Genomic DNA, 14,375 nt, shown 5'->3' on the forward strand with positions numbered 1-14,375 from the left:
AACTGTCCTGATTTGTGCTGTGGGTTGGACTATATTTGGGAGTAGCCAGGTGTTACTGCAGCCAATGTAACTTGCATATTTGTCACACAGACCCACATGACCACCAGCATAGGGATAGTCACAGCAGCAAGCAAGAGAACTTGAACACATCAGGCAGAGATACCGTAACTTTATAACATGATATTAATGTGCACTTCTCTAGGGGCCTGTAACACAGTAGGGAGAACACTGCCACTTACAGGTACAGTGAAAGCTCTTCTAATTTAATTAGAGCCTAATAAACAGTAAAACATATATGTTTACTTATGTACATGCTTATGTGTTGCATTCCTGGTCAGTATATTGGTACAGTCCAAATGGTTTTTCCTGTCAGGAGTTTAACCTCTTGCCGAACAGAGATATTTGCCAAATATTCACACATTTAAGTTAACTGTGTTACACCAACTCACCTACATTTTTTTGTAGGTCACCCTATTTTGGCCATCTCATTGCAGTGGCAGAACTGTCCCTGTCTACAGCTCCCAATAATTTGCACCCAAAATCCTTTTAAAACCCCACAGAAAATAGCTCTAAAGCATGCATGGTTCATAGAGGGTTTAACGGCGTTTGGCCGGGGAACAGATCGTAGCAAGAATGTACCGAATAGAAGGTTCCATCATGTTGCCCCTGATTTATATCTGCTCAAGTTATGTTATGTTTTCTGTTCTGTGCCTTGTGCTTGTATATAGCCATCACATACTGTGTGCTTTAACATTTTATGGTACATTTTATGGCTGCAACTGCAGTTGTAGTGACAGTAAGGGCTCTGGCACACGGGGAGATTAGTCGCCCGCAACAAATCTCCCTGTTCGCGGGCGACTAATCTCCCCGAGTTGCGATCAGTTGCCATCCCACCGGCGACAATGTAAGTCGCCGGTGGGATGGCACACAAAGCAGCGCGATTTCGGCAAAAAAATTCGCCGGAAATGCCTCGCGAGGCAACTTCTCTTTTATGATAGCTATTTAGCATTATTATTATATGGACATGCTTTAAACCTTTTATTTTAAAATCCCTCAAACTACTCTAAACAGCCCTCAGAATACCATACTTTTCTCCCTGCATGCAGATTTATTTTGTTTTGCTGTTACAAGCAGCTAAACAGCAGTTCTTTTACTGACTTCCTTGTCTAGTGTGCAGCTCCACCCCCTTTTCTTCCTCCTCTCTCCTACTATGAAGACCTCAAAGAGGTGCCTACTGGGCAAGCTCGCTGCCTCTGTTCCAATTAAAATCCAATTAAAATCAATCAGGCATGCACAGAAGGTACCTCCTTGAGGTCATCATAGTCGGAGAGAGCAGTGCTCAAAAAAGCAGAAGGGGTGGAGCTTCATGCTAGACAAGGAATTTGGTAAAAGAGCTGCTGTTCAGCTGCTTTTAATGCAAGAAAATTTTTTTTATATTAGTTCTATGAGTCTACATACTTTAAACTTTAAAATTACACTTCTGTCCTCATCATTTACCCTTTAAATCCACTGATAGACAGAAGAAAATAAAGACACGGGCCTTAGTTAACGAGTTTGCAAATGTGGATCCTGGTCAAGTTTCTTTTGGTCGTTTGTGAAGGAGCTTAAAAATGTGGGGAAGGAAACCCAAGTTTATTTCCCTGTACATTTGGTATTTAACAGGTATCTTTGTCCTTTTTACTATTCCACATTGTGGCGGCGGCTGAATTCTGTAGCCGCTGTCCCAGCACACTAAGCCCCCGAGCACAGTGATCCTTCTGGCACGCAGCGGAACCCTGCCAAGTTCCTTGGGCCGGCTTGTGAATCCTGCCTGAGATTCAGAAAATAGAATTAAGTAACACTGACTTTACTTTTTGACAAAGTGGAAAATGTAAGCATTGCTGTGTCCTTTTATGAATACTATTAAACTTTACAGTGTTGTTCTGGGCTCGGGATCTATGTTCTTTAGTGTTTAATACCCCTCGGTTGCAGTAAAAGGATTTTTTTTGCTTCGAGCTGACTTTGATATATCTTACACAAATACAGACAAATATTTAATGAAAATACACATAGTTGTATTTTATAAGCTCGCCATTTGCCCGATGTTTACAGACCGTGCGTGGTTTCAAGTATGTAAAAGTGATGTAACACCGGCTCCATATTTTTAATCATTTAGCGATGGTTTTATAGCTTCCACAGACCAGGCCTAATAATGAAGCTATGAGGGATATGACAAGAATGGGCGATATTGGATTTCTCTAGACTAACAGTAAATTTTTCCATTCCAATGTCAAGAATGTTGAGCATCTGGATGCTGCAGCATGTGTGAATGAATGGTGTGCTCCGGGAACCTTTTCAGCAACATTTTTAGAGTTTTTTTTAAATGAATTTTAGCTTTATTTTCCTCAAAGGGAAACGCTGCATTGAATAGAATATCGACACATTATTTGGAATGGGCTATAACGTTGGCTGGTGCTGTGGGTTTTTTTTTATGTTTTGAAAACAAGAGAGAGTTAGTGCAATTCCCACTCTGTGAGTTTGACAGTCATTTGTTTCTTAATGATGGTTGCTTTTGCTCAGTCTTCAATGTCTTTCCTTTATAATATGAATAAATCTACTTTGTGTATCAATTTGTTTACTTTGGAGCAACACAAGGCACTCAGCGCAGCTGAGAACCAAACTGTGTTCTGGGTCAGTGATATCACAAAAATAGTAGTTCAAAACCTATATTTGTAGATACATATCACGTTTATTTTTACAGAATAATAAAATATGAAGGTTTTGCCTGAAGTTATATAATTCTTCAGCTAAGGCAAGCAGTGTGGTGCTATCTTATGTATTAATGTATTGGTAAATGGAAGGACTCCATAATTTACCCTTTTTTAGTTTACTGTCTTGTTTAAAGGGGACATTGAATATTACTTCTATAGAACTAGTGTATGTTTTTCTGTTATATGATTGGATTTAGCATCTTGCAAGCACTGTAATAGATCTGCTCCTACGGACACCTGGCCGTGCTAGAGAATCTTTCTGTGTTGGGGCAGTTTTATTTGGATTAAGTCTTATCACTTTTTACAGACTCCCATAAAATGTTCTGCCCAAGTTTTTTTTTGCTGGGCTTACTGCCCAGCATTTTTTTTCTCTCCATCCCCAATCCTAGGCAACGCCTTAGATTTGTTGTTTCAGAGTCAGTAGGGCTGCTCGTTTTATCTGTGGAAATGAACTGTCCTATCGACTGCTGCAATGAACACGAGGTGGGGGAGGCACATCAATATTTATTTTTCCCTGCCCACCGTTTTTATTTTTTTGTGGAGAAACACTGCCACACATAAAGATTAAAATGTTGGTTTGATAGCAAATGTAAATTACAGGTATGGGATCCCTTATCCGGAAATCCGTTATCCAGAAAGCTCCGAATTATGGAAAGCCCACCTCCCATAGACTCCATTTTAATCAAATAATTCAGAATTTTAAAACTGATTTCCTTTTTCCTTTGTAATAATAAAACAGTACCTTGTACTTGATCCCAATTACGATACAATTAATGCTTATTGGGTGCAAAACAATCCTATTGGGTTTAATGTTTTATTGATTTTTTAGTAGACTTAGGGGCACATTTACTAACCCACGAACGGGCCGAATGCGTCCGATTGCGTTTTGATCTTAATGATCGGTAATTTTGCGATTTTTTTCGTATTTTTTGCGATTTTTCGGCGTCTTTACGATTTTTGCGTAAAAACGCGAGTTTTTCGTAGCCATTACGAAAGTTGTGCAAAGTTGCGATTTTTTCGTAGCGTTAAAACTTGCGCGAAACGTCGCGCCTTTTAAGTTTTAACGCTACGAAAAAGGCGCGACTTTGCGCGCAAGTGTTAACGCTACGAAAAAATCGCGACTTTGTGCAACTTTCGTAATGGCTACGAAAAACTCGTAAAGACGCCGAAAAAATCGCAAAAAATACGAAAAAGTCGCAAAATGTTCGTTTCCAATCGGAATTTTTCCAATTTGGATTCGAAATCGTGTCTTAGTAAATCAGCCCCCTAAGGTATGGAGATCCAAATTACAGAAAGACCCCTTATCTGGAATACCCTTGGTCCCGAGCATTCTGGATAACTGGTCCTATACCTGTATTTTTACTCACTGTAAGGGTCTGACTGGAAAACTGGGGGTTGGATTTCATACATATATAATTATTGCTGGTTCTTGCATTGTCCATTCTAGAGTTTTAGTTGGATACTTATTTCTTACCAATAAATACGACAGTGAATACACTGTATGGCAAAAAGTATCTAAAAATATCCAAACACCTGCCTTTCTGATATCTCAGCAAGGTTATTTTATGAAGTTGGTGTTCTCTTTGCTGCTACAGCCTCTACTCTTCTGGCAAGGCCTCGGGCAAGACTGGTTAAGTGGGTCCTTACTTGTATTGAAAAACAAAATAGAATCGAATTAAAGTCATCACCGGATTGTAAAAACTGGTTCCTGAAGATGTGTAATTGTTTAAGAGTTGGGGTTTAACTTGACTGAAGCCTTTTTATAGGTGAAATATTAGGATTTAAATTCTAATACATGGTGTAATGGTAATGACCAGGAACACAAGTAGAGCAAGAACAAAGTGGATGGAGCCTAAGACAGAAGATGACCCAGTGGTAAGGAAAGGCCTTTTTTCCCTTAGTAACTAGTGGTATCCAAGGCAGCAGCAATTAGAAGGTTATCGCAGGAGGTATCGGGTCCAGTACATTTTATTGCTGTAATTTAGTGAATTTTCATAGTTTAATATGTCTGGTATAAATCTCTTTATGGAAGCCATCATAAGAGCAGTTTTTCTAGTATGATTAATAACACCTGAGCGTTGCAAATAATTTTCTGCCACACAATGGACCCTTAGATCTTGGACCAAATTAATGACCTAATATTTTATTAATACAGAGAATATTTTTTTGATAGCTGCTACAATATATTATAATATAAAAAATGTGACCATGCTCATAAATTGCCATGACTGCTGCTAGTCAATGCAATAATTGACCTTTCAGTAACTTCCCTTTGCCAAGATAAGTAGAGGAGAGCGTGAGAATAACCCGCTTCGCCTTCCTTCCCATTCCTTCATTTGCGAAATTCTTGTTGTTAAAATTATGTATTTATTTTATCGATTATTCGCTTTTCTGGGGGATCACGGGCTCTCCTTCGGGAAGGTACAAATTAGCAGCAGGGCCGTAATCTTTCATTACTCACCCCTCAGAAAAAACAAAGTTAGAGTTAAAGAAAACAGCATTTTTCAAGTCTCACGGTGCGCCAGACTGAGCGTGGAATTGGCCAAAGAACATATATGGTTTAAGAGGAGAGGGGATTCTTTCCACTGACATAAAGTGTTGGGATTTAAAGTTAACGTTTAAAGAATTCTGAATGTTATAAATGTAAAGGAGAAACCATTAAAACATATTTTTAACATTTACACGGCCTCTGCCAAAATATGCTTCTAATTTAGCTAATTATTTTAGCATCTGTATCTTCTAGGATGACCAAAAAATGTGTTTTTCCCTTTTATTTCTATTTTATTTATATCTTGCTAAGCAATTTATTGGTACAGGTATGGGATCACCTGGAAACCTGTTTCCACCTGCAAACAATTCTCATTTTTAAAAATGATTTCCTTTTTCTCTGTAATAATAAAACAGTACCTGTACTTGATCCCAACTAAGATATAATTACCCCTTATTGGGGGCAGAACAGCCCTATTGGGTTTATTTAATGGTTAAATGATTCCCTTTTCTCTGTAATAATAAAACAGTACCTGTACTTGATCCCAACTAAGATATAATTACCCCTTATTGGGGGCAGAACAGTCCTATTGGGTTTATTTAATGGTTAAATGATTCCCTTTTCTCTGTAATAATAAAACAGTACCTGTACTTGATCCCAACTAAGATATAATTACCCCTTATTGGGGGCAGAACAGCCCTATTGGGTTTATTTAATGGTTAAATGATTCCCTTTTCTCTGTAATAATAAAACAGTACCTGTACTTGATCCCAACTAAGATATAATTACCCCTTATTGGGGGCAGAACAGCCCTATTGGGTTTATTTAATGGTTAAATGATTCCCTTTTCTCTGTAATAATAAAACAGTACCTGTACTTGATCCCAACTAAGATATAATTACCCCTTATTGGGGGCAGAACAGCCCTATTGGGTTTATTTAATGGTTAAATGATTCCCTTTTCTCTGTAATAATAAAACAGTACCTGTACTTGATCCCAACTAAGATATAATTACCCCTTATTGGGGGCAGAACAGTCCTATTGGGTTTATTTAATGGTTAAATGATTCCCTTTTCTCTGTAATAATAAAACAGTACCTGTACTTGATCCCAACTAAGATATAATTAATCCTTATTGGTGGCAAAACAATCTTTTTTTTTTTGTCATTAATTTTTTTATTGTTTTATAGCAATCAGTACAATATTTCACTTTTTGAGCACAAAATTGCATTCTTTTTTTGTTTTTTACAAACATTAACATTTAGGAAGTAATGTCATGGTGTTACAGATTGCAAATATAGTATCAAATCTAACCGGTAACAGTAGCAAATATTATTGTCTTATGCAAATAAAAGCTAATGCGCTATTCAATATCAAAAAAGGGGGAAAAAAAAGGGGATAGTTAGTACCAGAGGAGCATGATGTTAAACATAAGTGTATTAAAACTTTTCACTACAAATTGTTAAGCAGATAGTGTCGAGGTAGAAAGAGTTCCTCCAAACCTATAGTCAATCCACGGTTGCCAAATTTTAAGAAACAGTGGGTATTTATCTAAGGCAATACTGGTTAGCTTTTCATTTGTGAATATCCAGTCTATCTTGGGTTTAAGTAAATTGTAATTGATGGAAGGGGATTTCCAGGATCTCGCTGTGGCAAAACAATCTTATTGGGTTTATTTAATGTTTATATGATTTTTAGCAGTAAAAGAAACGGCTAAATCACAATCCCAAATGTTAGGAGTCACCCCCCAGTGATTGTAATCGCTTACCTAAAACCCCCGGCCGGTGCTCCTTTTAGGAGAACATGTTAGGCAACCCCCAGTGATTGTAACTTTCCTTCTCCTTTAAGGTATGGAAATCCAAATTATGGAAAGATTTTGTATCTAGACCCCAGGTTCCAAGCATTCTGTATTATAGATCCTATACCTGTAGTATATTATCCATACTAAGCATAATCACAGTTTCTTTTTGTTTAGCCACTTAGGTTCACATCATGTGAACAATTTACAAAAAAGAATTACAATTAAAACAATACCATAATGATATTGAACACAACATTGCACTGACATTGCATGGCAAGGATAGCTTACCACCAGTGCATGTTACCTGTGATTTGTATGCTATATCTGCCTCCCTACTCCTCTCTTTTTCATTGGTGGCATAGCCTTGCCCACTGTCTTTTGACAACATATGTGGCATCATCGGAGGGAGTAGGTCAGGCTCAGCAGTCAAGTTCCTTCCCAGCCTCTGGTCAGCTGGGACCCAGGCAGAGAAAGAATGGATCAGGATGGATGGGGATGGGAAGTTCCCAACCCACACTTCATTACTGTTTTTTTAAATATTTCAGTACAATCCAAAAAGATGATCACTTTAAGATATATAGTGCCGTATATAGTATGGATGAAATAAACAAGGAAGAACTGTAATACAGACACATTTACTATCCAAGAAGCCTGATATCTCCATAATACATACAGTAGGTGGGAAATGATTCTTGTCTGATTGCAGTCAATTCATATTACTTGTGATCTTCCACCCTGAGGCCGTATGCTCCTTTTATAGCCTTTCCTTGCACTGCTCCTATGACCATATTACAAATACCTTAAGGAGCACATAGGCTTTGAAGGGGCACTGGGTGATTGGCAGGATGATTAAAGAGCATAAATGGCTAACTAGGGAGACAGTAGGATCAGTTATTTGGAGGAACGTTCTTCAGGGTCAGACTGATTTTAAACAGATGCTGAGGAAAGATAAGTCTGTTTCAGCTAGAATTCAATATGCCAAAAGTGATGCTGACATCTTTAGGTTCAGGTAAAATAAATATTTATCATTGCTCAGACATATTCCTGTAACCTAGAGTCTCTATAGCACCTGAGAAAGGGGTTCTCACCTTGAAACCTTATATTATGGGTACAGAATTTGAGATTATCCTTGTCTCTTCATTTAGTCTGGAACCATTGACAAGTTGCAGGGTATGTTACAGTGAGTAGTTATGAACATATTTAGCTTAATGGCACGTGGGTTAATTTAGGGCATTTTGGTCACCTCTGCAATATTCCATGGTCTTCAAACCAGGAGTAAATGAAGTAGGGGCATTTCTGAATTGAAAATTTCTCCTATGACGAAATTCACTGAACTGCCCCATGTGCTGTTGCCTTTACTGTAATTTTCCTGTATTATCAGTTTTTAGCTAGTTATTCTTTCTCTCTATTTGTAGGTTGTCTTTGGGCCTTTGAGCCCATGGCAGGCCAGGTGTTTGCTCTGCCGGCGGAAAAGCACCTGCGGCTGCATTGGCTGCCTGCAATAGAAGTGAATGACAACTGATGACAGGTGTTTCCCATTCAAGTCTATGGCATTCAGCCCAACCAGCGGTAGGCGTCTTTCCGCCGGCGAAGCAAACGACTGGTTTGCCAGGGACTTTAGTCTGTTCAAAGTGGACTAAACTGCACTCGTATTCCCTCCGCGTTGTGGAGAATCTTTACCTTTCAACCTCCAGATGTGTTTTCCTTTTCATTCTCTTCCCTTTGTTTTACTTCTTTACTTTCCTTTTCTCAGATGTTTTTATTGGATTTAGTCAGTCTGCTGCTGGCAGTCCTGATAACTGTAGTCGTTATTAAGTAGAAGCTCTGCTAAAATATAACAAAATATATTTTAGAAAATGATAAATCTAAATATTCCTGTTGGCTGATGAACCTGACAGCTTGTATAGGGATCCGCAGCTGTAGTACCAGGGGCCACACACTTTCGCTGAACCTGATGGCTTGACCTACAGCTTCTGCATTCAGTAGATATAAGGGCAAAATACAATTCTGTAGTACAAACAGGAAAACAATGTAAAGGGCTTCCATTTTTTTCTCTGTTGATAAAATGTATTTTATTATTTTCTGATTAACTGTTCAGAAAGAACAAAACAGAAGGATTTCGTAGGAATACAGGTATGGGGTCCATTATTTGGAAACCTATTATCTAGATATCACTGAATTATGGGAAGGCCATCTCCCATAGACTCCATTTTTCAAATAATTGAAATTCAAAACAATTCTTTCCATTTTCTCTGTAATAATACAATTGTGCTTTGTACTTAAATTCAATCCAATTGGGTTAAATTAATGTTTAAATCATTTTAAGTAGACTTAATGTATTGAGATCCAGATTACGGAAAGACTCCTTATCTGGAAACCCCCAGGTCCTGAAATTACCCTGTATTACAGGTCCTGTATTTGGATATAGTAAGTTCCGTAAGTCTGTTACTGTCTGGTACATTATCTTACCTGCTGGATGATTAGCTTATGCCCTTCATATGGATCAGTCTCAGGGAGTGTTCCCTAACTCTTTCTCAATATTTCTTATTTTACATTCTCATCTTATTTTGTACCTTTTTTGTAACCTTCCATTTAGACTTTTTTTTTGTTGTTGCAAATACCACATATTAAATACTCGGGCAACACGTTATGGTGAGTGCTGTTGCCTGAGAATTGCTGCAATCGAAATACTCCTTTTAAGTGTTAGCTGTGGCTAATTTCAATGTATAACTGTAATGCCAGGATCTGCTAATGTTTTATTTTCTTTATTTTAAATACAAACTTGTGTTCTTTGGGCCTCCCTATTAGCGATAATACCACAGGACCACTTGGCAAAATACAGGGCTGATTTATTTCCAAACGTGTATTTATTTGACTTGAAAAGCCGTCTCTGTAGTTTCAAGGAGCCATCTGTATCATATTCTGGGTTTCTGAACAAGATTTTGAGAAACCGCGAAAGATACAGATCTCCAAATATTTAGACCTTCGCAAACAAAATGTAACGAGAGAGAGCGTGTTTATATACTAGTGAGAGGACATTTGTGCCCTATGCCAACTGCTGGAAACACCAAGTACGGAGAGAACATTTGTATAGAGTAGGGTTACGTTTATCATGGCAGGGCTAATGTCACAGAGGTTCAGGCATTACATCTCATTAATAAAATATTGAGGTCAATGTGTAAAATGAAGATGTCCATCTTACAGTTTATTATGTTACTTTGCCTTTACAGTTAAACATGGTGTAATGCTGTCCTTCTGATGAACAGCACCACTTATTCAGGCTAAAAATAATAGGCGAGCAATGCAGCGTGGCTCTCCGGAGATTATTAGTGTTTTCGTAGACAGCAGACACGAGGAGGGGGGAAAAAAAGACAATTTGTCCTTTTTACCCCAAGTAATCCCACCGGGAAATCAAACATGTGCTGTGAATTGATATTGACTTATGCCAGGTTATGTCCCCGCAGAGGGCTCGTGCAGGAAGCGCCGCTGTATTCTTGGACTGCAGTTTGATCGCTTGCGCTCATGATGGATAGCTTATGGTGCATGCTACCGTTGAACACTCTGCTACTGTTTGTTTTGCTGGTTTAATGAAGTAAGCCACAAATAACTTGTAGCTGACGATTACCCTTCATTCTAAAGATGAAGAGAAACACATGATAATGTTGCACATATCTAGTGATGTTTCATATTGATGGCTTACTCCCTCCAAAATTGCTCACCTCTTGCGTAATGCCATTTTTCTTTGGCTTTTTATTTTTTTTATGGGACTTTTGAAAATATAAGCCTTAATTGAGCAGTAAATTAAGTTGAAACATTTCAAAGGAACCATAGTTCTGTTTCTCCGGACCACCCCATTCATTTTCTGGAAGCTGTTCCTATTGGTGAGTCATTTCTTTCGTTGGCTAGCATCGGTGGAAATGGAAAAACCATTAAGTTATGGAATGTGTGCTTTATTTTGTCCCTTTTTTTGAGATTCTTTCAAAGAAAAAAATATATATGGAATGAGCTTAGCATAGCATAAGCATGTAGACTTTTGACAAGCTGAATTGTGTACTGCTAATATTCTTGTTTTATTTATTGGCCTTTGAAGTCCACTTTGATAATTTGACGAATGGTCCTATGAAAAAGGTTCAGACTCTCCTTTACTCCACGACAGGCAAGCCATCGCACAGAACTGTTAGGTTAAATTAATGAGATTACATTTTCTGTTTTATTTTCATTTTATAGGTCTGTATGAGATCTTGGCTACGCTACCGGCCCAGCTGCAGCCACATGTGGACAGCCAGGAAGACCTGACCTTCCTTTGGGATATGTTTGGTGAAAAAAGCCTCCATTCACTGGTGAAGGTAAACCTTGTTTAAATGCCATTCTTGATTCAAAAGACACATCATTATATATTATTACTGAATGTGCTCAGGTCTCATAAAATCCCAGGCTGCAAAGCAGAGATAGCAGAAAGCAGGGCATCGAGGATTTGTTCATGGATTCTATAACTCCCCTTCTTTCTGTATTTATATATATATATTATATCACAGCATGACCCACTTGCTCACCAGACTGGAGGGAACTTCCTGTCTAGGAGCTCTAAACCTATACTCCAAACTGCTTTATATAAAGAAGCCAATTGCCAAGTCACAAATATGTGCTATTTTTTCAGATTTTCTATTTTGTAACTACATATGTAGATTTCTTACTTCTCTTACTCAAGTTAAGAGTAAAAGTGACATATTTTATATTGTACAGGTATAGGACCCGTTATCCAGAATGCTCGGGACCAAGGGTATTCCGGATAAGGGGTCTTTCCATAATTTGGATCTCCATACCTTAAGTCTAATAAAAAATCAATAAAACATTAATTAAACCCAATAGGATGGTTTTGCATCCAATAAGGATTATTTATATCTTAGTTGGGATCAATTACAAGGTACTGTTTTATTACTACAGAGAAAAAGGAAATCAGTTTTAAAATTTTGAATTACTTGATTAAAATGGAGTCTATGGGAGACAGTCTTTCCGTAATTCGGAGCTTTCTGGATAACGGGTTACCGGTTAAGGGATCCCATACCTGTACAAGGCAAAATGTTTCCTAGTGACTATGGCTTATTCTCTTGGGTAAACCTTGTACCGCCTTTAGTTTTCCACAAATCTTTTTGAAAGATGCTACCTTGAAAGTTATCTTGTCAAGCTGGAACAAGTTTCCTTGGATGTATAGTCATCCATTGGGGTCTGTCCTTGAAAATTCTGCAGTGTGCCCACTGTCTTTGTAAGTGGCAATACGCTGTTGCAGGAAATATGGTGGTACATTTAAGTCTTAAGACTTATTATCATGTAATAATAATTACAGTTTAAGCCACTCTTTACCATGCTTCATCCCCTTAAACTTTCACACACTGGCAAATCCTATTCATATTTTAGATTCCAAATATGCAGAGTTTTGCCAAAATATAGACAGTTGCCAAGAAGATCAAATATGTGATGCATTTATTCAAGGCATTCATCCTTTCCTCTATACATTGCGATGACAGCTTCTCATAGGGGCATGAGTTTTCCTATACTTGTAAACCATCGCCTTCTATTTGCCCTGCCCATCGGCTCAGCTCCTGCTGTTAAGGGGTTACAGCGGCATATTTACAGCAAATGCTTATAAAACATGCACTTATGTTTGCTTCTTCTTGTTTGGGTGAGTATAATAAGAATAAAATAGCACAGTGAAATGCTGACTCCTGCATGGTTAGCATTAAGAACTTGGAGTTAAGCTTAAATAAATAAATGTTCACAGAAAAAAATTATAAGGAATATATATATATGGATTTCTTTTTTGAGGTCCCACATGGCAGTGGTTCAGTAGCCACATTCATTTAAAATAATTTCCTTTAACAAAGTCAACTGAAACTCTAGTAAGTTGTTTCTTTTGATGGCTTCATTCCATAGGAACAGTGCCTTTCATATACGCATACGTAGCATGGAAACATGAGGTCAATGTCTTTCCAAAGTGAAAGCCGCTTGATAATTATTTCTGCGGGAGAGTTCATTGCATTATAACAATTGCCCGCTTGCTTAAGGAAGGAGTCCTTTCTAAATGTACTCAAATGTGCCATTTTACTAGAGAGTAAGTCATCTAAATGTTCTCATATGGTCTATATTGCTGAAGAGTAATTTTTTTGACTAGCGTATTACTTACCAAAATGCCATTCAGTTGACCAGCCCTCCTCACCGCATCTGATTGGTATGATCCATCAGTATGCAACCTGACTTGATTGCTCAGAAGTAATTTCTGTAGGTCAAAAACCTTACATGTTTTATGTGTTTGAGAGGCAATAAGCTAAACAAAAAGTGTCAGTGGTGGTATCTCATTCAACTTGACATTTGTGTATGTAGCAAATCTTGGCCAAAAAATGGATATTGTGGGTAGAATGGCAGTTTGCAGTAATGTACAGATGCATCATTACCTAGAATGTATCCATAGGTGTCTCTTTCAAACTGATGCCCTGAAGGGTTGTGACAAAATCAGAGCAAAATGAAAATATATCTTAAAAGGGCAGTTGTTCTAGTGGCAGCATAGGGGTTTCCAAGATTGCAAATTCATTCATCGGGGCACATTGTCCCACTGGAAGCACATCCCTGTCTTGGCTGTTTATGAATGTTATTATTTGCACTTTAGTTTAATCAGTTTATGTTTTAGGCTTAGGGGGCAGATTTATCAGTTTTTCCCTCCCAGCAAAAATTGTGAGTTTGAATTTTATTATTTATATTGAGAGATTTTTTAAGGGCAGAAAAGCTTGAAAGTTTGCTGTCTGAAAGCTTCTTGAGTTCGTGTAGAAAAACAGCTTAGAAATTTAAAGTGATACTGACACAAAAAAACTGCCTTTCAAAATATGAATCTACATAAAAAGTTACCTATAGATCATGTTGATGGTTTTCCGCTGACAGGTTTGCTATTGTAGTAATTGTTACTTGAAGTCCCTAAACCTGACTGTTTTGCCAACCTGACTGTCCCTTCTCAGCCTGTCAGTTACAGCTTCCAATGCTAACGGACAAATATGGCTGCCCCCTCATAGAAGAACATAGGGAATCAGACAGGTAATGTAAATGCATCAGGCAAATACTTTTATGGCAAAATTATTAAGTTCTTGCAAAGACAATGTTATGATAGATGTAAAAAAAGATTTAATTTCTGGTGTCAGTATCTCTTTAAGCTGTTTTTCAGTTTGAGTTTTTGAATTTAATTTGAAATTTGCCAGAGGGATAGAATCTCATTTCACTGCATTCAAGTTGTGCTTTTTTGTTTTTACGCTATTGAGTTTTTACAATTTACAGTTTTTATTTTATTTAATAAG

General features: G+C 37.7%; 1 protein-coding gene across 4 annotated transcripts in view; it reads left to right on the top strand.

The window, feature by feature from the left end:
- mpp7 (membrane protein, palmitoylated 7) overlaps window positions 1-14,375 on the top strand; it is a 203,917-nt gene that overhangs the window by 72,365 nt on the left and 117,177 nt on the right. For all 4 annotated transcript variants that reach the window (XM_031903186.1, XM_031903188.1, XM_031903187.1 and 1 more), the window contains 1 exon segment: window positions 11,266-11,384. In XM_031903186.1, coding sequence (XP_031759046.1) covers window positions 11,266-11,384 — 119 coding nt within the window.

This window comes from Xenopus tropicalis, chromosome 6 (assembly GCF_000004195.4).
Source record: "Xenopus tropicalis strain Nigerian chromosome 6, UCB_Xtro_10.0, whole genome shotgun sequence".
Lineage (NCBI taxonomy): Eukaryota > Metazoa > Chordata > Amphibia > Anura > Pipidae > Xenopus > Xenopus tropicalis.